General features: G+C 45.8%; 1 protein-coding gene across 5 annotated transcripts in view; it reads right to left on the reverse strand.

The window, feature by feature from the left end:
- The window catches only part of ACTN1 (actinin alpha 1), a 146,324-nt gene that overhangs the window by 22,538 nt on the left and 97,765 nt on the right, over positions 1-26,021 (reverse strand). For all 5 annotated transcript variants that reach the window (XM_069732279.1, XM_069732296.1, XM_069732291.1 and 2 more), the window contains exons 14-17: positions 7,555-7,695; positions 3,999-4,181; positions 1,798-1,932; positions 1,519-1,698 (exon numbers count right to left, since the gene is read on the reverse strand). In XM_069732279.1, the coding sequence (XP_069588380.1) occupies positions 1,519-1,698; positions 1,798-1,932; positions 3,999-4,181; positions 7,555-7,695 (639 nt within the window). The remainder of the gene's footprint in view (positions 1-1,518; positions 1,699-1,797; positions 1,933-3,998; positions 4,182-7,554; positions 7,696-26,021) is intronic.

Consider the following 26,021-nt stretch of genomic DNA (forward strand, 5'->3'; position numbering starts at 1 on the left):
TTGCAAAAACCATCAAGCGCTACAAAGAAACTGGCTCACATGAGGACTGCCCCAGGAAAGGAAAACCAAGAGTCACCTCTGCTTCTGAGGATAAGTTTATCCGAGTCACCAGCCTCAGAATTAACAGCAGCTCAGATTAGAGACCAGGTCAATGCCACACAGAGTTCTATCATCAGACACATCTCTACAACAACTATTAAGAGGAGACTTTGTGCAGCAGGCCTTCATGGTAAAATAGCTGCTAGGAAACCACTGCTAAGGACAGGCAAAAAGCAGAAGAGACTTGTTTGGGCTAAAGAACACAAGGAATGGACATTAGACTAGTGGAAATCTGTGCTTTGGTCTGAGGAGTCCAAATTTGAGATCTTTGGTTCCAACCACCGTGTCTTTGTGCGACGCAGAAAAGGTGAATGGATGGACTCTACATGCCTGGTTCCCACCGTGAAGCATGGAGGAGGAGGTGTGATGGTGTGGGGGTGCTTTGCTGGTGACACTGTTGGGGATTTATTCAAAATTGAAGGCATACTGAACCAGCATGACTACCACAACATCTTGCAGAGGCATGCTATTCCATCCGGTTTACGTTTAGTTGGACCATCATTTATTTTTCAACAGGACAATGACCCCAAACACACCTCCAGGCTGTGTAAGGGATATTTGACCAAGAAGGAGAGTGATGGGGTGCTACGCCAAACCTGAACCCAATCGAGATGGTTTGGGGTGAGCTGGACCGCAGAGTGAAGGCAAAAGAGCCAACAAGTGCTAAGCATCTCTGGGAACTCCTTCAAGATTGTTGGAAAACCATTTCCGGTGACTACCTCTTGAAGCTCATCAAGAGAATGCCAAGAGTGTGCAAAGCAGTCATCAAAGCAAAAGGTGGCTACTTTGAAGAACCTAGAATATAGACATATTTTCAGTTGTTTCACACTTTTTTGTTAAGTATATAATTCCACATGTGTTAATTCATAGTTTTGATGCCTTCAGTGTGAATGTACAATTTTCATAGTCATGAAAATACAGAAAAATCTTAAATTGACAAGGTGTGTCCAAACTTTTGGTCTGTACTTTATGTACATAAAAAGATTTCCTGATGAGGCTGTATTACTTACTATGAAAATCCAAGTCAGAAAGGATGCATCATTTTTAGTGAAAATGTTATTTTCTAATATTAACACGCTTATTTTACATTTAAGGATTATACCGCAATACTGACATGGATTTTCAAATTAAGTAAAACAGTTGCATCAGGTCTAAAATTACTTAGGGGGATATTCCCCCATAAACAAGTCCAGATCGAGGGGATAGCTGATAACTTGCTGATCCTGAGACTGGGGCTTTAGAGCTATGCAGGCCCTGCCTTAATGGTGAATTTGCTGCGTTTATTGTCTATGGAACTTATGTAAATGTAACATCTTAATTACACAATTTGAACATACACTCTACATATACGTTTGCAGCTATTCATTGTTACAGTATTGCAGTTGGTCTGATTTTGAGTAGCAGTAAGACTAGACTTACCTCCATGGTGTAGTTGGTGTGCTTGTTATCGAATATAAGCGCCTCTTGGATCTGCTGGTGATCACCTTCTAACTGGTCAATCTTTGGTTTGTAGTTCACAATACTCTTTTCATACTGTCGCAAATGATTGATCTGATCTTCTAGTGTGCCATGCATTTCTATAGAAATACGCCCAATCTCCTATTGATGAACAAGCACATGAAATACAATTTATAAGTGTCTTATTTGAGAAATTCTACGCATCAAAAGAACAACCATCCATATTTTGGGACTCTTTACCTGCATCTTTGTTTGTATCCATGGACCAATAACATTGGCCTGTGCTGCAAACTGTTTCCGCAGTCGCTCGTTCTGCTGCTGCCGTGCATGCTCCTCCATTAATGCTTGATCTCGGCGAGGAACCAGCTGCCTTACCTGCACAAGAAAAATATAATCATAAGAGTAATTGGTAGATCTTAGGAGATTAAACTATTGCTTCTGAACTTCAAACCTGTGCCTCTGTAAATTTACAGTGAAGGGTTAAAGTTCCCTGCAAGAGCAGGTATGGTGCTGCTTAGAAGACAGAAGCAGCTTCTTAGGCTACGTTCACATTAGCGTTGCGCCGCCGTGCGTCGGCGACGCAACGCGCGACGCACGCTAAAACGCGCGCAAAAACGCGCGCGTTTTGCGACGCGTGCGTCGTTTTCCGACGAAAATCGGACGCACAGAAAATGCTACATGTAGCGTTTCCTTGCGTCCGACGCTAGCGTCGGAAACGACGCACGTGGCGAAAAACGCCACCAAAACGACGCACGCGTCCCCTATGTTAAACATAGGGGCGCGTCGCCGGCGCAACAGCGACGCACATTGGCGGAACGCCAATGTGAACGTAGCCTTACTGCTTCTGTCTTCCATATTGCCAGCTAAATAGCACGCATTGAAAGTTACGTTGTGTGCAGAAGTATCGGCAGTATCGATGCCTCTGTAGAACCTGGTGATTACACACATGATTGCTTGAAGTTTTCACTGATAACTGGAGCTCCAATGGATACCCCAGTTACAGTAAAATAAAAACAATTTAGCAAGAAAATGGGGGGGGGGGGGGGGGGGGAAAAGCAACAAAAAACGTTCCTCATCATCTTTGATGCCCTATTGGGGAGCAAATCACGTAAAAAAAATTCAATAAAATTCCACAAAAACAATTTAAATTCTATAAATTAAAAATCAACACCACAAATTGATTTATGCAGACATTTTCTGCAGAATATGGCTAAGATCTGTGAAAATCTCATCCATTTTGCTGCAACGCTATTCCGGAGATAACCAGAATCCCTCAATGTCTGTCCACTATTTCATCCTTCTTCTCCGCTAGATTTCTAAAATTTAACATGGACAAAACAGAATTCATTGTCTTTCCCCCATCTCACGCGACCCCACCCCCCCAATGAACCTATCCATTACAGTAAACGGCTGCCCACTCTCCCCAGTCCCACAAGCTCGCTGCCTCGGGGTAATCCTTGACGCTGATCTCTCCTTCAAACCACATATCCAAGCCCTTTCCACTTCCTGCCGCCTTCAACTCAAAAATATTTCACAAATCCGTTCATTCCTAAACCAAGAATCTGCAAAAACCCAGTGCATGCCCTCATCATCTCCCGTCTTGACTACTGCAACCTCCTGCTCTGTGGCCTCCCCTCGAACACTCTCGCACCCCTCCAATCTATTCTAAACTCTGCTGCCCGACTAATCCACCTGTCCCCCCGCTATTCCCCGGCCTCTCCCCTCTATCAATCCCTGCACTGGCTCCCCATTGCCCAGAGACTCCAGTAGAAAACCCTAACCATGACATACAAAGCCATCCACAACCTGTCTCCTCCATATATCTGTGACCTCGTCTCCCGGTACTTTCCTGCACGCAACCTCCGATCCTCACAAGATCTCCTTCTCTACTCCCCTCTTCCCACAATCGTATACAAGATTTCTCCCGCGCATCCCCCCTTCTCTGGAATCCTCTACCACAACACATCAGACTCTCGCCTACCATCGAAACCTTCAAAAAGAACCTGAAGACCTACCTCTTCCGACAAGCCTGCAACCTGCAGTAACAACCAAACGACCAAGCTGCTGCATGACCAGCTCTATCCTCACCTACTGTATTCTCACCCATTACTTGTAGATTGTGAGCCCTCGCGGGCAGGGTCCTCTCTCCTCCTGTACCAGTTGTGACTTGTATTGTTCAAGATTATTGTACTTGTTTTTATGTATACCCCTCCTCACATGTAAAGCGCCATGGAATAAATGGCGCTATAATAATAAATAATAATAATAATAATAATCTTTCAATCAAAAATCAAGGAGGAAAAATGAAGAGCTGGATTCGCATGTAAATTTGCAGAGAAAAGCAAAGTGGTGACAGTTTTATACAATGATTCTTCTCTTACAAAATGTTTCAGAAATTGCAACATTTTCAACTAGAAAATGAATGAAGTGAAATAACTCACATGGTCCCACTTGTTATTAATTTCTTGCGGTGAGATAGTGGAGTAGGGGTTGGTTCCAGACATGTTGACATGGTAGGTCTGAGCAATCTTCGAGACCTCGTTATGTATCCCAAGTATTGCTTGTCGCTCCTTATCGGCTTCAGGAAGTGTCGCCTTGAACTGTTCATGCGCCGTGCTCAGTCCCTGGACAGAAGGGTATATTCAGCATAAGCAGTCACTTGACCGGATGGATGTGATTTCGCACACTATTGGTCAAGGGCATTGAGTGAATTGGAGAGAAGCTGGATAAGTCTAGTCTGCATGTGACAATCACATACATACGGTGACGTCACCGCCCGCTCGCACCGACAATACCAGGGAATTGTGACACACGCTGCCATGATTTGGCTAACCTATGAGGTTACAGCACGCAAGGAACAGCTTCATTTTATTTTACATACTAAAGCATGGTAGATTATTTTTTCAATGGAATCCACAAGAGTTCCTAAAAACAAGAACTTTCACAATTCACTGCTTGTTAAAATCTTCAGCCTTTCTTAAAATATCAACACTTTCCTTTTGTTTATAGCTTGTGCTTACAAGATTGACAGCTACAGTGGTCTGTTTCCTTGGTAACCAAGGTAAATAAAGTATTAATATCTCAAGAAAAGCTTCAAATTTTAATAAGCAGTAAATTCCAAAAGGGATTGCTTTTACAATAACTATCCAACAATATCCATCAATGAAGATGGGAACAGCCCTTTTAAGACACTAATAGCAGAATAACTAGAGGTGACATACAGGGGGAGATCCCAGCTAGGTAGGTCCTATCGTGCACACGAGAAGAATACATCCTGTTAGGCGTTCCAATACTACAGAAATCACAAATAATAATAGATCACACAGCTTAGTGTTTGGATGCAGGACACCCCCCCTGCCTATGTATTTCAGATGGATGAATGCACATGGCAACTGAGCAATAAAGAATGAAATAGGTGACATTATTTATACAAGGGAAAACTGCCAACATCTGATGAAAGAAAAATGGTTACATTTATTTTCAGTAGCCAAATGCAATGTCATTTATTTTATCAGCTGAGCCAGAAAAATGTAAATATCTGAAATCGAACTGGGACAGCAGGGTGGCTCAGTGGTGAGCACTACACTATATATAGGGCAGCACGGTGGTTCAATAGTTAGCACTGTATTATATATATAGGGCAGCACGGTGGCTCAGTGGTTAGCACTGTACTATATATAGTGCAGCCCAGTGGCTCAGTGATTAGGACTGCACTATAGGGCAGCCCATTGGCTCAGTGGTTAGCACTGTACTATAAATAGGGCAGCACGGTGTCTCAGTGGTTAGCACTGTACTATATATATAGTACAGCATCGTGGCTCAGTGGTTAGCACTGTACTATATATATAGTACAGCATCGTGGCTCAGTGGTTAGCACTGTACTATATATATAGTACAGCATCGTGGCTCAGTGGTTAGCACTGTACTATATATATAGTACAGCATCGTGGCTCAGTGGTTAGCACTGTACTATATATATAGTACAGCATCGTGGCTCGTGGTTAGCACTGTACTATATATATATATATATAGTACATCATCGTGGCTCAGTGGTTAGGACTGAACTAGATACAGGGCAACCAAGTGGCTCAGTGATTAGCACTGTGCTATATATAGGGCAGTCCGTTGGCTCAGTGGTTAGCACTGTATTATATATAAGGCAGCACGGTGGCTCAGTGGTTAGGACTGTACTATATACAGGGCAGCCCGGTGGCTGAGTGGTTAGCACCGTACTATATACGGGGCAGCCAGGCGGCTCAGTGGTTAGCACTGTTCTATATATAGGGCAGCACAGGTGTGTCTCAGTGGTTAGCACTGTACTATATATATATATATATATATATATATATATATATATATATATATATATATATATATATATATATATATATATATATATATATATATATATATATATACATAAAGAAATGGAAATATCTCTTGAAATGCCAGCTTACCAAGAAAAAGCATCTGTAGAAGATTCCCTTGCTATCAGCTTTTCTCTGCCACAACCCTACAGGGTTTGTAAGGGATTACAAATACATGGCTCATCTATTACAACAGCAGTGCCATGCCAGTGCACAGGTCGTGTGCAGTATTGCATCTCAGTCCGATTCCCTTCAAAAGAGCGGAGCTTTAACATGCACAAGTGTAATGAGATTATTTAAACAAAGCAGCCATGTTTTCTAATGACACCTTTAATTTGAAGATGGGTTGTTTAAACTTAACAGCAACCTTTAGGGTACCGTCACACACTGCCATTTCGATCGCTACGACGGTACGATTCGTGACGTTCCAGCGATATCGTTACGATATCGCTGTGTCTGACACGCAGCAGCGATCAGGGATCCTGCTGAGAATCGTACGTCGTAGCAGATCGTTTAGAACTTTCTTTCATCGCTGGATCTCCCGCTGTCATCGCTAGATCGGTGTGTGTGACACCGATCTAGCGATGCGATCCAGCGATGCGTTCGCTTGTAACCAGGGTAAACATCGGGTAACTAAGCGCAGGACCGCGCTTAGTTACCCGATATTTACCCTGGTTACAAGCGTTAAACTAAAAAAAAACAAACAGCACATACTTACATTCTGGTGTCCGTCAGGTCCCTTGCAGTCTGCTTCCAGCACTGTGACTGCCGGCCGTAAAGTGAAAGCAGAGCACAGCGGCTGTGCTTTCACTTTCACTTTACGGCCGGCAGTCAGTGAGTACGGGAAGCAGACGGCAAGGGACCTGACGGACACCAGAATGTAAGTATGTGCTGTTTGTTTTTTTTTAGTTTAACGCTTGTAACCAGGGTAAACATCGGGTAACTAAGCGCGGTCCTGCGCTTAGTTACCCGATGTTTACCCTGGTTACCCAGGGACCTCGGCATCGTTGGTCGCTGGAGAGCTGTCTGTGTGACAGCTCCCCAGCGACCACACTACGATTTACCTACGATCACGGCCAGGTCATATCGCTGGTCGTGATCGTAGGTAAATCGTATAGTGTGACGGTACCCTTAGGCTATGTGCACACGCTGCGGATTACTCTACAGATTTTTCTGGACTGATTTTGGTAAATCCGCAGGAAATCCGCACTGCGGATTTACCGTGGTTTTTTTTTTTTGCGGATTTAAGGTGTTTTTTTTGTGGTTTTTGTGCGGATTCCACCTGCGGTTTTTCACCTGCGGATTCCTTTTATGGAGCAGGTGTAAACCACTGCGGAATCCACACAAAGAATTGACATGCTGCGGAATAAACAACGCTATGTTTCAGCATGTGTTTTTCCGCAGCATGTGCACTGCGGATTTTGTTTTCCATAGGTTTACATAGTACTGTACAAAGCATGGAAAACTGGTGCGAATCTGCAGCGGCCAATCCGCTGTGGATCTGCCGCAAAATCCGCAACGTGTGCACATACCCTTATTGTTTAGACCCCAAAACATGCTGACATTTGTCAGTAGCCAAACTCATATTTGATCATTGTCCTTTCTTGATGCAACATAACAATTGGAATACCTGGATCTCCTCAATGGTATGAACAATGAAGGTGTCCTGCAGATCTTCCATCGCTCCTTCCATCCAGTTGTTAAATGGTGCAGCTCTTTTCGCATACTCCAGGTAAAGCTGATCAATGGTTTCCAACAACTTCTCCGTTCTCTGTGTTCAAAACAGACATTATTAGGTCATGATCTTACATATATATCTATATATGGAATGAGAGAACGAAAGAAAGCGCGGAAGAGCAAGAGAAGGAAAGGAAGAGAAAGAGCAAAAGAAAAAGTGAGAGAGAGTAAGGAAGTGACAAAGAAAGCAAGAGAGAGCAAGGGAAAGAGAAAAAGCGAGAGAGCAAGAGAAAGAGAGAGAAGGAAAGGAAGAGAAAGGGAGAAAGAGCAAGAGAAAAAATGCGAGAGAGAGAAATAGCGAGAGAAAGAAAGTAAAAGCAAGAGAAAAAGCAAGAGAAAGACACAGGTTCCAATTTAAGGCCAAATGGCCATTCACAGATCTGTACAGGAGCAATGAGTCTGACATTCATTGTGCGCCTGTGAAGAACCAGATTTGCGCCAAGCAATGTAATGCTTCCATAAGAGCAGCACTCCACACTACAGGATGCGTTGGAGGTGCACAGAGGTACAGTGGGTACGGAAAGTATTCAGACCCCTTTAAATTTTTCACTCTGTTTCATTGCAGCCATTTGGTAAATTCAAAAAAGGTCATTTTTTTCTCATTAATGTACACTCTACACCCCATCTTGACTGAAAAAAACAGAAATGTAGAATTTTTTGCAAATGTATTAAAAAAGAAAAACTGAAATATCACATGGTTAGTCATAAGTTTTCAGACCCTTTGCTCAGACACTCATATTTAAGTCACATACTGTCCATTTCCTTGTGATCCTCCTTGAGATGGTTCTACTCCATCATTGTAGTCCCACTGTGTTTATTTAAACTGATGGGACTTGATTTGGAAAGGAACACACCTGTCTTTATAAGACCTCACAGTGCATGTCAGACCAAACGAGGTCAAAGGAACTGGCCAAGTAGCCCAGAGACAGAATTGTAGCATGGCACAGATCTGGCCAAGATTACAACAGAATTTCTGCAGTACTCAAGGTTTTTAAGAGCACAGTGGCCTCCATAATCCTTAAATGGAAGAAGTTTGGGACCACCAGAAGTCTTCCTAGACCTGGCCGTCCAGCCAAACTGAGCAATCGTGGGAGAAGAGCCTTGGTGAGAGAAGTAAAGAAGAACCCCAAGATCACTGTGGCTGCGCTCCAGAGATGCAGTAGGGAGATGGAAGAAAGTTCCACAAAGTCAACTATCACTGCAGCCCTCCACCAGGTGGCCAAACGGAAGCCTCTCCTCAGTGCAAGACATATGAAAGCTCGCATAGAGTTTGCAAAAAAACACACGAAGGACTCCCAGAATATGAGAAATAAGATTCTCTGGTCTGATGAGACGGAGATAGACCTTTTTGGTGATTATGCTAAGCAGTATGTGTGGAGAAGACCAGGCACTGCTCATCACCTGCCCAATACAATCCCAATAGTGAAACATGGTGGTGGCAGCATCATGCTATGGGGGTGTTTTTCAGCTGCAGGGACAGGACAACTGGTTGCCATTGAAAGAAACATGAATGCGGCCAAGTACAGAGATATCCTGGATCAAAACCTCTTCCAGAGTGCTCTGGACCTCAGACTTGGCCGAAGACAATGACCCTAAGCACGCAGCTAACATAGGAGTGGCTTCAGAACAACTCTGTGACCGTTCCTGACTGGCCCAGCCATAGCCCTGACCTAAACCCAATTGAGTATCTCTGGAGAGACCTGAAAATGGCTGTCCACCAAAGTTCACCATCCAACCTGATGGAACTGGAGGGGATCTGCAAGGAAGAATGGCAGAGGAACCCCAAATCCAGGTGTGAAAAACTTGTTGCATCATTCCCAAGAAGTCTCATGGCTATACTAGCTCAAAAGGGGGCTTCTACTCAATACTGAGCAAAGGGTCTGAATACTTTCTGATCACTTGAAAAGATTTCACACAAAAAATCCTCAAAAACAAAAATCCACATCCATTTGAACAAGCTACTGTGCAGATTTTCTGTTGGTTGTGCACAAAATAATTAATGACATTAAGTAGTTGCTACATATTCGCACTGATTGTGCACACAGACGCCGGCAGATTATCTCCACGTACTGGGGCTAATTGTCATACAGACCTACGGCGCTGCAAACAGCACCTCAGCCGCTGATATCCAAGGGCTAGGCTTTGAGTTTCTGCAAAAATCCATCCAGTGGTACATATATGCGGGGTCTGTCCTTGGGGGTTAATTTACCATTACAGGCCCATAAAATACTACTTGTGATCCATCTGATATTTATGTAAAATCTGTTTCTCTGAGCCTTCATTGGGGGACACAGAAAATCATGGGTGTATGCTGCTGCCACTATGCACAAAAAAGTTAGCTCTTCCTTCACAGTGTACACCCACCGACCGGCACTAGGATAATCAGTTAGTGAAAAAGCAGTAGGAGAAGCAACATATAAAAGAGAAAGAAAACACAAACTCAAAGTGAAACAATATAATACAGTAAACAGACCTGTTCAACTTGGGAGGGTGTGTGTCCCCAATGAAGGCTCCGAGAAACAGATTTTACGGTAAGCAACCAAAAATCCTGTTTTCTCTATCGCTTGATTGGGGGACACAGGAAACCACGGGACGTCCCAAAGCAGTCCCCAAGGGGAGAGAACAACAGAAAAACTACAAACAGGTCGGAGAACTCACCACCGCTGCCTGCAAGATCTTTCTACCTAAGCTGGCATCCGCCAAAGTGTAGGCAGGGACACTGAGAAAGTTTTGCGAACATGTGGAGGACCGATTACCGCTCTACAGAGCTGCAGGGCAGAGGTACTATGTGTACCGCCAGGAGGCGCCCATTGCCCTGGTAGAGTGTGCCTTAAACCCTGAAGAAGATGCTCTGCACTGACCCGGTAAACCTACAATTGCTGTACAGATCCAACAAGCAATCGCTGACCCGGACGCCGGAAGGCTTCTACACACGAGCCCATGGTCCGAAAAAGGGGGTGGTGCGGCATTAGATGGATAGACGCACATTGCCCCTAACCAGGAAATAAAATCTGATGAGAGGGCGCTACGGAGGATGAGTCTGAGCCGCACGAAAGGAAGGGAATCAAGAATGACGGACAGAGCCATGATGAGAATGTTGGCATGGTACGGGAAAAGCACTGAACCTGTGATCCTCAGAACGTGTAAAATCGCTTCCACAGTCCCTGCGAGACTCTGGGAGTGGTCGATAGCCCTAAGATGGCAAAATGAAAAAGAACCCGCACCTTGCAAAACGCAGGAATCTCTGATGCCCTGAAGAAAAAAATGGACATGGAAAAAGGTCTCCATGGAACAAAAATCTCCTGTGGTTCCCAAGAAGCAATTACTGAATGAAGAGACTCCCTCCTGAAAAGACAAAGACAGTCCTCCGTTCGGTAAACCTAGATCCACGACGAGTCATGCGGAGGAAAAACCACCAGGACTGTTCCTGGGGGTTCTACTCCTCGCATCATGGGAATGCCTGGAGGAGGATTTAAAGGAAACCTTTTTCCTAACCTGGCGAGCCTGTGACTTCTCTTGGTGGGAGAACTCTTCCGTTGAAGGGGAACGTCGAAAGTGCCGAAACTCACGTGACAAAGGAGAACGGCGAGGCTAGGCCTGAGGAAGGTGAGAGCTCATCCCTCCGGTGGCCTCCTTAATAATTAGGTCCAACTTGGAGCCAAACAGACGGGAACCCTGTAAAGGTAAGGGACTTCTTTGAGGATAAGTCCGCCTGCCATGCCTTAAGCCAAATGGTCCTTTGGATGGCCACGATAATAATTTTATTTCTATAGCGCCAACATATTCCGCAGCGCTTTACAAATTATAGAGGGGATTTGTACAGACAATAGACATTACATAACAAAATCACAGTTCAAAATAGATACCAAGAGGAGTGAGGGCCTTGCTCGCAAGCTTACAAACTATGAGGAAAAAGGGAGACACGAGAGGTGGATGGTAACAATTGCTTTCGTTGTTCGGACCAGCCATAGTGTAAGGATCGGGTGTTCATGTAAAGCTGCATGAACCAGTTATCAGCCTAAGAATGTAGCAGTACAGACAACAAGGGCTATTAACTGCATGAATTTTATGAGAACATGATGTGAGGAACCTGATTATGTTTTTTTTTTTTTTGAATGAGCCACACAGAGATAGTTAGGTTAATGCATTGAGGTGGTAGACAAGTCTGAACAAATGCATTTTTAGGCCACACTTAAAACTGTGGGGATTGGGGATTAATCGTATTAACCTGGGTAGTGCATTCCAAAGAATTGGCGAAGCACGTGAAAAGTCTTGGAGACGGGAGTGGGAAGTTCTGATTATTGATGATGCTAACCTCAGGTCATTAACAGAACGGAGAGCACGGGTATGGTGGTAGACTGTGACCAGGGAGTAGATGTAGGGTGGTGCTGAGCCATGGAGTGCTTTGTGGATGAGGGTAATAGTTTTGTACTGGATTCTGCAGTGGATGGGTAACCTGTGTAATGACTGGCACAAGGTAGAGGCATCGGTGTAACGGTTGGTAAGGAATATAATCCTGGCAGCAGAATTCAGGACAGATTGGAGCGGGGAGAGTTTGGTAAGAGGGAGGCCGATTAATAGAGAGCTACAATAGTCAAGACGAGAATTGCTGGACGCCCGAGCAGCGACGTCCAGTGAGGCGGATACCATGTACTTCCCTGCAAGAGTAATTTGGTCGACGAGGTCAGCCAATTCCTCCAGTCGGGCTCCAGAAAGAATGCCCTGACGGAGCAGCTTAGCCCATGCGGCTACAGAATTTGCCACCCAGGTGGAGGCAAAGGCAGGGCACAGTGAGAAGTGATCCAGTTCTCAGTGAGCTCAGGAGAGAAGGGATATAGAATACAGACGCACTTCCCATTTTGGAAGCGGCTGGTTGGGTTGTCCAGTTCCTTGGAAAGTAGCTCCTCAAATTCTGTATGAGGGGAAAAGACCTAACTGACGGAGCCAGGAAGAGGAGGTGTGTCATCAACGGGCAGGAGGAGAGCCCACCCGAAGACACTGAAGGGGGCGGGGCCAAACACTGGGACTAGGCCGCACTAAAGCCGGGGCCTAAATTAGTGGTAGAAGCCCCAGGAGCAGGGGAGGGTGGCACGAAGCCCTGGCTGTAGCCCTTGCAAGGACAAGGGAGCGATGATCCAGAACTGAGAACAGTGTCAAACATCACACCGTCAGGTAACCGCCAGAATAAAGGTGAAAAACAGGCCCCATAAAGAGTAGAAACCCTGAATAAAAATTATTGGAAAGAGAGGGAGGGGGAGGTAACACTCATTCATTCTCTCCTTTTTTATTTTCATCCATCTTCCTCTATATCTTCTTAACTTCATCTTTCTTTATTCTCTTCTTTCTTTATTACTGGACTCTTCTGCTCTGACACCTATGGACCGGAATATGGCGGAGAGAGAGAGAGAGAAAGGGAGATATACCTCTCCATACTGAAGACATCTGAGAATCTGAGTCTGAGGGACGTCCATGCCTCCTTAAACTGACAGGCTCTGGTGGGCAAGTGAGTAGGAGACGAGGGCAAGGACCGCATCCGGATCACCTAAACACTATGAGGATACGGGGTGGCAGTACATGCGGTACTCAGTCTCTACGTGGGAGTACAGTAGTGACCGTTCACACTGTATCCCTCCAGAGGTAAAGGAGAAGATCCATCTGAAAGAAAACGACGCACACTGAGGTAGATCTGGGTCTAATGAAAGACCTGTGTCCACTTCCTACTGACACTAAGCTAAACTGATTGTCCTAGTGCTGGTGGGTGTGATGTACACTGCAGAGGAGGAACTAAAGGTACCTTCACACTAAACGATATCACTAGCGATCCGTGACGTTGCAGCGTCCTGGCTAGCGATAATGTGGCACCCCTAGGGGTATTTGCCACAAAAATAGTTACTGACAGTAAATACAAATACTAAAATAGCAAGACTGCACTACCACCTCCGGCCAGAAGGGGGAGCTCCAGAGACTCCCCTTGATCCATTCTGGTCTGAGAGAAGAAATGGCAGTTGGGCCAAGGAGCTGAAAGTGAGAGGTCATACAGTTGAATATCTAACAGCCCTGTGACTGTTACCAGGCCTAAATCACCGGCCTGAGGAGAAGAGGGATAGAGAAAGGACATTGTGAGAACCGGGTAGCATTAATCACTACCCAGAACAGGCGCAAAGACGGATACCGGATCCGTGGCTGTATTCATTATATATAATACAGCAACCGGAAAAACGTGAGGTGATATCAGCTTCACTAGGGCCGGACGCAGCAACAGACACAGAGTTCAGTGGTACTCCCAGAGGGGGTAAACCGATAAAAGGACTCGGGTTGCCCTGTCGAACCAGGACCCGGAGGGGACAGATTGGGCCGGCAGCCAGTTCACATACAGCAGCAGGGCCACACAGAAATTGCGCACAATAAGAGGCGAAGACCCCGGCAGGGTCAAAGTAACTCAGAGTTCCCATACAGACTCCGGTGACAGGACTGGTTGTAAATCCTTTTATGTTAAAGTAAACTGGTTAAACGTTTCAGTGCCTCAGTCTTTCATTTGGACAATAGCCATCTATCCAGGATCGGGATCGTCACCGCTGGGAGAACCTGCTGCTGATCAAGTAAGTGCCTGTTCCCTCACGATACCCTTACACTGTGCATTGCCTGAGGCCACAGCACCGGGTCAAGCCACCCGTGACATCCCCCTCAAGAGACAGACTCCATTGGTCCGGTGCTGGGTATCCCGGTCTCCTGGGCGTCACAATTGGCGTCACGAACAGGATCCAGCCAGCCCGTATACCGGGTATTGTGTGCCGTGATTGGAGCCCAAAACTGTGAAAACTTGGATGAAAAATCTTGAAAACTGACTTTATTAAAGAAAATTCCATTTCCCATTAAAAACTATTGAAAGTGACTTTTCCCCATTGGTTATAATGGAGTAAAGATGGCCGCCATCACCTCATAACCGTTAGGCACGAGACTGTTAATTGAGTTACGCCATTACCTGAGCCCCAATCTGACTGAAAAACTTCAGAATCCGCCATTACAGAGCGCGCGGCGGGCGGGAGCAGCAGGGGGCGTGTCATTGTGGGCGGCACCAAGCTGAGCGCTCTGACGTCAGAGCAAGGGGAAAACCAATCCTGCTGCACAGCGGAACGAATCTACACTATCCCGACGGAAGCGGAGGACCGGAAGGGTCCGGATTAACTAAGGGGGCACAGTATGTCGCAGCACGGAGACGCCGCAGCACCCGGCGACGCTAATGCAGCTGAAAGACAGAGTGTCGATAGAGAGTCCGGTAGTGCAGCGGTGCAAGGAGTGGCGCCCATCATGCCGGTGCTGATGCCATATACCCCGGGTGGCCCTTGGCTTCCAATGTATGAAGGTGAGCCTAATACCCTTGACGATTTCAGAGAAAAGATGCTGGCCCATTTTAACATGTTCCCCGTGGGTGAAGTTCAGCGTGTTAGTCTCCTGATGATGCAGTTAAGTGGCCATGCTAAGCGAGAAGTCACAGCATGGGCAGCTGATCTAAAAGGCACTGTTGAACACATATTTGCTGGATTAAAAGCTACATTTGAAACCACTGCCAGCAGCAAAGCTAAAGTACGATTCTTTAATTGCAAACAAAAAGTTAATGAGGGCGTGAGAGACTTTGCCTTAAACCTGCAGGAAGCCCTTAAATCACTTACACTGGCTGAACCCATTTTTAACACCGGAGCGGATAAACTGCTAAGAGATCAATTTATTGAGGGACTCTACACCCCTTCTCACCGGGGGCATGTGAGCATGCTTGTTTTTAAGAACCCTGAATTGACATTTGCCCAATTAAAGGAGAGCGCTATACGTCTCCAGCTGGCAGAGGCACCTCGGGATCAGGAGCCTGCGCAACCCATGGCAGAGGCTCCTCAACAACAGGGAGTGCCAGTGACATCAGCTATGTCCGGGGCCATTGCTAAGCCCCTGGGGCCCAGTACTAATGAGGCTCTTCAACAAAAGCTTGACTCTTTAACTGATATTGTTGCTTCAATGGCCAAAACCATGCAGGAGATGAGAGGACCCAAGATGGAGTTGGCAAACCATAGAGAAGATGCTCCATGGATGAGACCCCGGAGATACCCGACATGGAGAGGACGACCCCGCGACCGCTACCAACCGGATGGACAGCCCATTTGCCGCCGTTGCCAGCAGTCAGGCCACTTTGCACGAGATTGTGATTTAAACGGGAATCCCCTGGGAATGCGGGCCGCTTCGCAGGAATGAACTTTCAAGGCCCAACACCCTGGCACGACAGGTACATCGGAGGACGACCCATTATCCCTATCGTGCTGGACGGAATTCCCCTCAACGCTTTGCTGGACACAGGTTCCCAGATTTCATCTATACCGTATATCCTTTATAAGAGGTACTGGGCTGATGCAGATATTGATAAAGGGCCCTCTGATGTTGAACTAGATATATGGGCCAGTAATGGTAAGTTGGTACCGAAACTAGGATTCAGAGAGATGACCATAAAGATTGGTAAAGTAGAATTGAAGAAACAGGGTATAATTGTTGTTGATGTTGACCGGCGGAACTGTGAACCAACTGTATTGATAGGAATGAATGTGTTAGAGAACTGCTTTTCCGAAGTTATTTCTGTCTTACAGCAAATTGCTGAAACTGCCCAATCCTGCCAACAGAGAGTTCTCCGGAGGGAAATAAAAGCATTGATGTTAAGGCAACAGGTAGAAGTTGCAGGTGGAGAAATCGGCAGCGTGAGGGTAAGTGATCCAACGTCTATTGTAATCCCACCAAAAACAGAAATGATGGTATGGTGTAGAGCAGCCATTGGTACTAAGGGACGAGATTATCAAGCCTTAATAGAACCAGTGTACACCGACAGCAGGCCCACTATACTCACAGCACGAGGGGTAGTCGAGGTACACCGGGGACGAGTGCCGGTACGACTTTTGAACTGTGGAGAGGAAGAGGTCACTTTGCCAAGGTATGCTACAGTGGCAAAGCTATATACTGTTGACAACAATGCCATCACAACCATTGAGCCCTTAGAACCAACCTGTCAGGTGGAAGTCAACGGCTCAGATGGAGAATTGGAGGATTGGTGCCAACAGCTACACGTGGGCATAAATTCAACACCTACCCATCAAAAACAAGGGGTGTATAGGCTAGTGACGGAATATGAACAAGTCTTCAGTAAACACCCATTGGACTTCGGACGGATAGAAGGGGTAGAACACACAATCCCCACCGGTGACCATCCCCCAATAAAAGAAAGATATAGACCCATACCGCCCGCTCACTATCAATGTGCAAAAGATATGCTGAGGGATATGAAACAGGCCGGGGTAATAAGAGACAGCTGTAGCCCCTGGGCGGCTCCTCTAGTGATTGTCAAAAAAAAAAGACGGAACCATGAGAATGTGCGTAGACTACCGGAAGATTAATAACATCACCCATAAAGACGCCTACCCCTTGCCTAGGATAGAAGAGTCCTTGACTGCTTTGAAATCTGCTAATTATTTTTCCACCTTAGACTTAACAAGCGGGTATTGGCAAGTCCCTGTGGCTGAGAGAGATAAGGAAAAGACGGCATTCACCACACCAATGGGTCTAAGTGAATTTAATCGCATGCCGTTCGGACTCTGCAATGCATCCGGTACCTTCCAGCGGCTGATGGAATGCTGCCTCGGACACAAGAACTTTGAGACCGTCCTCCTGTACCTAGATGATGTGATCGTCTACTCAAAGACTTACGAACAACACTTAAAAGACTTGGCAGAAGTGTTCGAAGCCTTATCCAGGTATGGCATGAAAATCAAGCCATCCAAATGTCACCTTCTCAAGCCAAAGGTACAGTACCTGGGACACATCGTGAGTTCGGAGGGAGTAGCACCGGATCCCGAGAAAATAACCGCCATAAGGGATTGGCCGAGACCTACCAGCGCAAAAGAAATGAGGCAATTCCTGGGATTGGTGGGTTACTATCGCAGATTTATAAAAGGATTTACCAAGTTGGCAGCACCCTTGCAAGACGCCTTGGTAGGGCAGACGAAGAAACCTTCAAACCGAAACCCTCCTTTTCAGTGGAACGACGAAAGGGAAGACTCCTTTGAACAACTAAAGAAGGCACTAACCGGAGAAGAGGTTCTGGCATACCCAGATTACCATCAACCTTTCATCCTCTACACCGATGCCAGTAATGTGGGACTAGGAGCGGTGCTGTCACAAAAGCAAGAAGGTCGGGAGAAAGTCATCGCCTTTGCAAGTAGAAAGCTCCGGCCTACTGAAAGAAATCCAGAAAATTATAGCTCCTTCAAATTGGAACTACTGGCAGTAGTTTGGGCTGTGACTGAACGTTTCAAACACTATCTGGCCGCTGCAGAATTTATTGTCTATACTGACAACAATCCGTTGACCCACCTGGACACAGCCAAATTAGGTGCGTTAGAACAGCGATGGATAGCCCGGTTATCTAATTACAACTTCAAGATCAAGTATCGAGCAGGTCGCAAGAATGGAAATGCTAATGCCCTATCCCGGATGCCACACTTGAGAGATGTAGAAGAAGAAACGGGGGAGCTTGAAGAAATTGAACTACCAGCCTTCCATCATCCCAAGGCAAAACATCATCAGTCAAGTACCTATCAGAAACAACAAGAGGTGAATTTCAATCCGTTAGCACACCATAGATGTGCTGACACCCAAGACAGCAATCCGGCTGTGAAGTTGGTGAAGGAACTGTTAACTGACCAAAGTGCATATCCCGATGAGGTTGCCCCAGAAGAGACGCATCAACTCTGGAAAGAGAGAGGCAAAATGTTCCTGTATCAAGAGAAGCTCTGTAGAAGGTACACCAATCCGAAAACACATGAATTGGTTTGGCAGATTATCGTGCCTAAACAAGATGTCAAGATGGTCCTCGAAGCTTACCATAATGGTGCTGGTCACTTCGGTTGGAAAAAGTTAGAAGTACTTCTAAGAGAAAGATTTTATTGGGTCGGGATGAGAAAATCAATCGAACAGTGGTGCAGAAATTGTGGCCCGTGCAACCTCAGAAGAAACGATCAAAAGAACCAAAGAGCACCACTGCAGCCCATAATCACCAAACAACCACTTGAACTTGTAGCCATAGACCACGTGAAGTTAATACCAAGCCGGTCCGGCTATGTCTATGCCTTGACCATCGTGGACCATTATTCACGCTTCTTGGTAGTAGTACCCGTAAAAGATCTGACAGCAAAAACAGCAGCCAAAGCGTTCCAAACGTACTTTTGTAGACCCCATGGATATCCGGAACAGGTTCTCACCGACCAAGGTACAGCCTTTGAATCAGAGATCTTCAGAGAATTCTGTAATATGTATGGTTGCAAAAAGATCCGGACGACGGCCTATCATCCACAAACAAACGGCTTATGCGAGAAGATGAACCATATTGTAATAGACCTACTAAAGACTTTACCTGAGACAGAAAGGAATCAATGGCCAGAGAAATTGCCTGACTTGGTGGATCTGTATAATCATGTCCCGGTGAGCTCCACCAATTGCACCCCAGCTTACCTTATGCGTGCAAGACCCGGCCAATTACCAATCGATCTAGAAATGGGAATTCTGAAACCAGACGCAGAAGTTCAAGACTCCAATCGGGATATCATACGGCAAAAGCAGTATCGCCAAGTGCAAGAGAGTGTGGAAAGAAGCCTTCAGCAAACTAGAGAAAGATAAGAGCGAACTTTCAACCAGAATGCTCTAGCGACCCCATTAAGACCGGGTGACCAAGTGCTCAAGAGAAATCGTCGAACCAATAAACTAGACAATCAGTGGGAAGCCGTACCCTACACAGTTTTACCAACAAGAATGGATGTACCTAAAATGTGTCTCATTAACAAAAATGGGGGCTTAACATCTGTACTAGTGTCAAGAGACAATCTTAAATTATGTCCGGAAGCATTGAAAGAGCCAGAAGTTGTCCAGCCAGAACCAGAAGTTATTCAACCCATGCAGGTCCAACCAGTAAAGGAAAAAGAAGAGGAAATGTATCACACCTGTATAGGAGACTTTCCCAAAACCCTACTAACATACCATGGTGCAGTAGTGGTTCCCATGGTGGCCTTTTACCCAACACCGAACCCAATACCAGAAGTCCCAAGACAGGAAGAGGCTGACCCCGTACTACAGGAGGTTCCAGGCCAGGAAGAACAGATTCCTGATCAGAGTAATCCCATTCACGGTGGACTTGCCAACTCCATAGTCATGGAATTATCTTTAGCAGAGCGGGCAGATACTACATCTGCAGTAGACAGTAGTACACCACATGAAGAGATACCGCTATTACGTAGATCACAGCGTAGTACCCAGGGTCAATTACCGGCCAGGTATGCGGATTACCAACTATAAAACTATAGTCATTGTTATCATTCTGCAACGTTTAAGCCCAGTACCTACAGAGACTTGTCTGTATGAACTTCTTGCATATTCTTGAACTTTTTATCAGCCCGGAGGCACTAAATCAAAGCTCCGGAAAGACTGCTTTTTGAACTTTGCTTTTTGCTCTTAGTGAACTTTCTTTAGACTTTATATTGATAACTCCGTTGGAAAAATGGAACTAAATTCCTGGACACAAAGTGCAGTGCCTTTCCTAGTACCTTCAAGGATAGAACTTGTATTAACCCCTTCAAGACCCAGCCTATTTTGACCTTAAAGACCTTGCCGTTTTTTGCAATTCTGACCAGTGTCCCTTTATGAGGTAATAACTCAGGAACGCTTCAACGGATCCTAGCGGTTCTGAGATTGTTTTTTCGTGACATATTGGGCTTCATGTTAGTGGTAAATTTAGGTCAATAAATTCTGCATTTATTTGTGATAAACACGGAAATTTGGCGAAAATTTTGAAAATTTCGCAATTTTCACATTTTGAAGTTTTATTCTGTTAAACCAGAGAGATATGTGACACAAAATAGTTAATAAATAACATTTCCCACATGTTTACTTTACATCAGCACAATTTTGGAAACAAAATTTTTTTTTGTTAGGAAGTTATAAGGGTTAAAATTCGACCAGCGATTTGTCATTTTTACAACGAAATTTACAAAACCATTTTTTTTAGGGACCACCTCACATTTGAAGTCAGTTTGAGGGGTCTATATGGCTGAAAATACCCAAAAGTGACACCATTCTAAAAACTGCACCCCTCAAGGTACTCAAAACCACATTCAAGAAGTTTATTAACCCTTCAGGTGCTTCACAGCAGCAGAAGCAACATGGAAGGAAAAAATGAACATTTAACTTTTTAGTCACAAAAATTATCTTTTAGCAACAATTTTTTTATTTTCCCAATGGTAAAAGGAGAAACTGAACCACGAAAGTTGTTGTCCAATTTGTCCTGAGTACGCTGATACCTCATATGTGGGGGTAAACCACTGTTTTGGCGCACGGCAGGGCTTGGAAGGGAAGGAGCGCCATTTGACTTTTTGAATCAAAAATTGGCTCCACTCTTTAGCGGACACCATGTCACGTTTGGAGAGCCCCCGTGTGCCTAAAAATTGGAGCTCCCCCACAAGTGACCCCATTTTGGAAACTAGACGCCCCAAGGAACTTATCTAGATGCATAGTGAGCACTTTGAACCCCCAGGTGCTTCACAAATTGATCCGTAAAAATGAAAAAGTACTTTTTTTTCACAAAAAAATTCTTTTAGCCTCAATTTTTTCATTTTCACATGGGCAACAGGATAAAATGGATCCTAAAATGTGTTGGGCAATTTCTCCTGAGTACACCAATACCTCACATGTGGAGGTAAACCACTGTTTGGGCACATGGTAAGGCTCGGAAGGGAAGGAGCGCCATTTGACTTTTTGAATGAAAAATTATTTCCATCGTTAGCGGACACCATGTCGCGTTTGGATAGCTCCTGTGTGCCTAAACATTGGCGCTCCCCCACAAGTGACCCCATTTTGGAAACTAGACCCCCCAAGGAACTAATTTAGATGCCTAGTGAGCACTTTAAATCCTCAGGTGCTTCACAAATTGATCTGTAAAAATGAAAAAGTAATTTTTTTTCACAAAAAAATTCTTTTCGCCTCAATTTTTTCATTTTCACATGGGCAGTAGGATAAAATGGATCATAAAATTTGTTGGGCAATTTCTCCCGAGTACGCCGATACCTCATATGTGGGGGTAAACCACTGTTTGGGCACTCGGCAGAGCTCGGAAGAGAAGGCGCGCCATTTGACTTTTTGAATGGAAAATTAGCTCCAATTGTTAGCGGACACCATGTCGTGTTTGGAGAGCCCCTGTGTGCCTAAACATTGGAGCTCCCGCACAAGTGACCCCATTTTGGAAACTAGACCCCCCAAGGAACTTATCTAGATGCATATTGAGCACTTTAAACCCCCAGGTGCTTCACAGAAGTTTATAACGCAGAGCCATGAAAATAAAAAATAATTTTTCTTTCCTCAAAAATGATTTTTTAGCCTGGAATTTCCTATTTTGCCAAGGATAATAGGAGAAATTGGACCCCAAATATTGTTGTCCAGTTTGTCCTGAGTACGCTGATACCCCATATGTGGGGGTAAACCACTGTTTGGGCGCACGGCAGGGCTCGGAAGGGATGGCACGCCATTTGACTTTTTAAATGGAAAATTAGCTCCAATCATTAGCGGACACCATGTCACGTTTGGAGAGCCCCTGTGTGCCTAAACATTGGAGATCCCCCAGAAATGACACCATTTTAGAAACTAGACCCCCAAAGGAACTAATCTAGATGTGTGGTGAGGACTTTGAACCCCCAAGTGCTTCACAGAAGTTTATAACGCAGAGCCATGAAAATAAAAAAAAAATTATTTTCTCAAAAATGATCTTTTAGCCTGCAATTTTTTATTTTCCCAAGGGTAACAGGAGAAATTTGACCCCAAAAGTTGTTGTCCAGTTTCTCCTGAGTACGCTGATACCCCATATGTGGGGGTAAATCACTGTTTGGGCACATGCCGGGGCTCGGAAGTGAAGTAGTGACGTTTTGAAATGCAGACTTTGATGGAATGCTCTGTGGGCGTCACGTTGCGTTTGCAGAGCCCCTGATGTGGCTTAACAGTAGAAACCCCCCACAAGTGACCCCATTTTGGAAACTAGACCCTGAAAGGAACTTATCTAGATGTGTGGTGAGCACTTTGAACCCCCAAGTGCTTCATAGAAGTTTATAATGCAGAGCCGTGAAAATAATAAATACGTTTTCTTTCCTCAAAAATAATTATTTAGCCCAGAATTTTTTATTTTCCCAAGGGTTACAGGAGAAATTGGACCCCAAAAGTTGTTGTCCAGTTTCTCCTGAGTACGCTGATACCCCATATGTGGGGGTAAACCACTGTTTGGGCACACGTCGGGGCTCAGAAGGGAAGTAGTGACTTTTGAAATGCAGACTTTGATGGAATGGTCTGCGGGTGTCACGTTGCGTTTGCAGAGCCCCTGGTGTGCCTAAACAGTAGAAACCCCCCACAAGTGACCCCATTTTAGAAACTAGACCCCCCAAGGAACTTATCTAGATATGTGGTGAGCACTTTGAACCCCCAAGTGCTTCACAGACGTTTACAACGCAGAGCCGTGAAAATAAAAAATCATTTTTCTTTCCTCAAAAATTATGTTTTAGCAAGCATTTTTTTAGATTCACAAGGGTAACAGGAGAAATTGGACCCCAGTAATTGTTGCGCAGTTTGTCCTGAGTATGCTGGTACCCCATATGTGGGGGTAAACCACTGTTTGGGCACACGTCAGGGCTCGGAAGTGAGGGAGCACCATTTGACTTTTTGAATACGAGATTGGCTGGAATCAATGGTGGCGCCATGTTGCGTTTGGAGACCCCTGATGTGCCTAAACAGTGGTAACCCCTCAATTCTAACTCCAACACTAACCCCAACACACCCCTAACCCTAATCCCAACTGTAGCCATAATCCTAATCACAACCCTAACCCCAACACACCCCTAACCACAACACTAACCCCAACACACCCCTAACCCTAACCACAACCCTAATTCCAACCCTAACCCTAAGGCTATGTGCCCACGTTGCGGATTCGTGTGAGATATTTCCGCACCATTTTTGAAAAATCCGCGGGTAAAAGGCACTGTGTTTTACCTGCGGATTTTCCGCGGATTTCCAGTGTTTTTTGTGCGGATTTCACCTGCGGATTCCTATTGAGGAACAGGTGTAAAACGCTGCGGAATCCGCACAAAGAATTGACATGCTGCGGAAAATACAACGCAGCGTTCCCGCGCGGTATTTTCCGCACCATGGGCACAGCGGATTTGGTTTTTCATATGTTTACATGGTACTGTAAACCTGATGGAACACTGCTGCGAATCCGCAACCAAATCCGCACCGTGTGCACATAGCCTAATTCTAAAGGTATGTGCACACGCTGCGGATCCGCAGCAGTTTCCCATGAGTGTACAGTTCAATGTAAACCTATGGGAAACAAAAATCGCTGTACACATGCTGCGGAAAAACTGCACGGAAACGCAGCGGTTTACATTCCGCAGCATGTCACTTCTTTGTGCGGATTCCGCAGCGGTTTTACAACTGCTCCAATAGAAAATCGCAATTGTAAAACCGCAGTGAAATGCGCAGAAAAAAACGCGGTAAATCCGCCATAAATCCGCAGCGGTTTAGCACTGCGGATTTATCAAATCCGCAGCGGAAAAATCCGCAGAGGACCAGAATACGTGTGCACATTCCTAACCCTAACCCTAGCCCTAACCCTAGCCCTAACCCTACCCCTAACCCTAACCCTACCCCTAACCCTACCCCTAACCCTACCCCTAACCCTAACCCTAACCCTAGCCCTACCCCTAACCCTACCCCTAACCCTAACCCTATTCTAACATTAGTGGAAAAAAAAAAATTTCTTTATTTTTTTATTGTCCCTACCTATGGGGGTGACAAAGGGGGGGGGGTCATTTATTATTTTTTTTATTTTGATCACTGAGATATATTATATCTCAGTGATCAAAATGCACTTTGGAACGAATCTGCCGGCCGGCAGATTCGGCGGGCGCACTGCGCATGCGCCCGCCATTTTGGAAGATGGCGGCGCCCGGGAGAAGACGGACGGGACCACGGCTGGATCGGTAAGTATGATAGGGTGGGGGGGGACCACGGGGGGGGGGATCGGAGCACGGGGGGGGGAATCGGAGCGCGGGAGGGGTGGAACGGAGCGCGGGGGGCGTGGAACGGAGCACGGGGGGGCTGGAATGGAGCACGGGGGGGTGGAACGGAGCACGGGGGGGTGGATCGGAATGCAGGGGGGGTGATTGGAGCACGGGGGGGTGATTGGAGCACGGGGGGAGCGGACACGAGCACGGGGGGGAGCGGAGCACTGGACGGAGGGGAGCCGGAGCAGTGTACCGGCCAGATCAGGGGGGTGGGGGGGCGATCGGAGGGGTGGGGTGGGGGCACACTAGTATTTCCAGCCATGGCCGATGATATTTCAGCATCGGCCATGGCTGGATTGTAATATTTCACCCGTTATAATGGGTGAAATATTACAAATCGCTCTGATTGGCAGTTTCACTTTCAACAGCCAATCAGAGCGATCGTAGCCACGAGGGGGTGAAGCCACCCCCCCCCCGGGCTAAACTACCACTCCCCCTGTCCCTGCAGATCGGGTGAAATGGGAGTTAACCCTTTCACCCGATCTGCAGGGACGCGATCTTTCCATGACGCCGCATAGGCGTCATGGGTCGGATTGGCACCGACTTTCATGACGCCTACGTGGCGTCAAAGGTCGGGAAGGGGTTAATAGACGCTATTTGAAGTGACTTTTTACAGAACTCTATTTTTGTTTCCTTGAGTGGTTTTTGTAACTTTTCATTTTTAAGACTCTGTACATATTAATTGTTATTTCAAAATGTTATCGTCCCACAGTCCCGGAGTACTGTTCTTAACTAAGGGGGAATGTGGCACCCCTAGGGGTATTTGCCACAAAAATAGTTACTGACAGTAAATACAAATACTAAAATAGCAAGACTGCACTACCACCTCCGGCCAGAAGGGGGAGCTCCAGAGACTCCCCTTGATCCATTCTGGTCTGAGAGAAGAAATGGCAGTTGGGCCAAGGAGCTGAAAGTGAGAGGTCATACAGATGAATATCTAATAGCCCTCTGACTGTTACCAGGCCTAAATCACCGGCCTGAGGAGAAGAGGGATAGAGAAAAAGGACATTGTGAGAACCGGGTAGCATTAATCACTACCCAGAACAGGCGCAAAGACGGATACCGGATCCGTGGCTGTATTCATTATATATAATACAGCAACCGGAAAAACGTGAGGTGATATCAGCTTCACTAGGGCCGGACGCAGCAACAGACACAGAGTTCAGCGGTACTCCCAGAG

The sequence above is a fragment of the Ranitomeya imitator genome, chromosome 1 (genome assembly GCF_032444005.1).
Source record: "Ranitomeya imitator isolate aRanImi1 chromosome 1, aRanImi1.pri, whole genome shotgun sequence".
Classification (NCBI taxonomy): domain Eukaryota; kingdom Metazoa; phylum Chordata; class Amphibia; order Anura; family Dendrobatidae; genus Ranitomeya; species Ranitomeya imitator.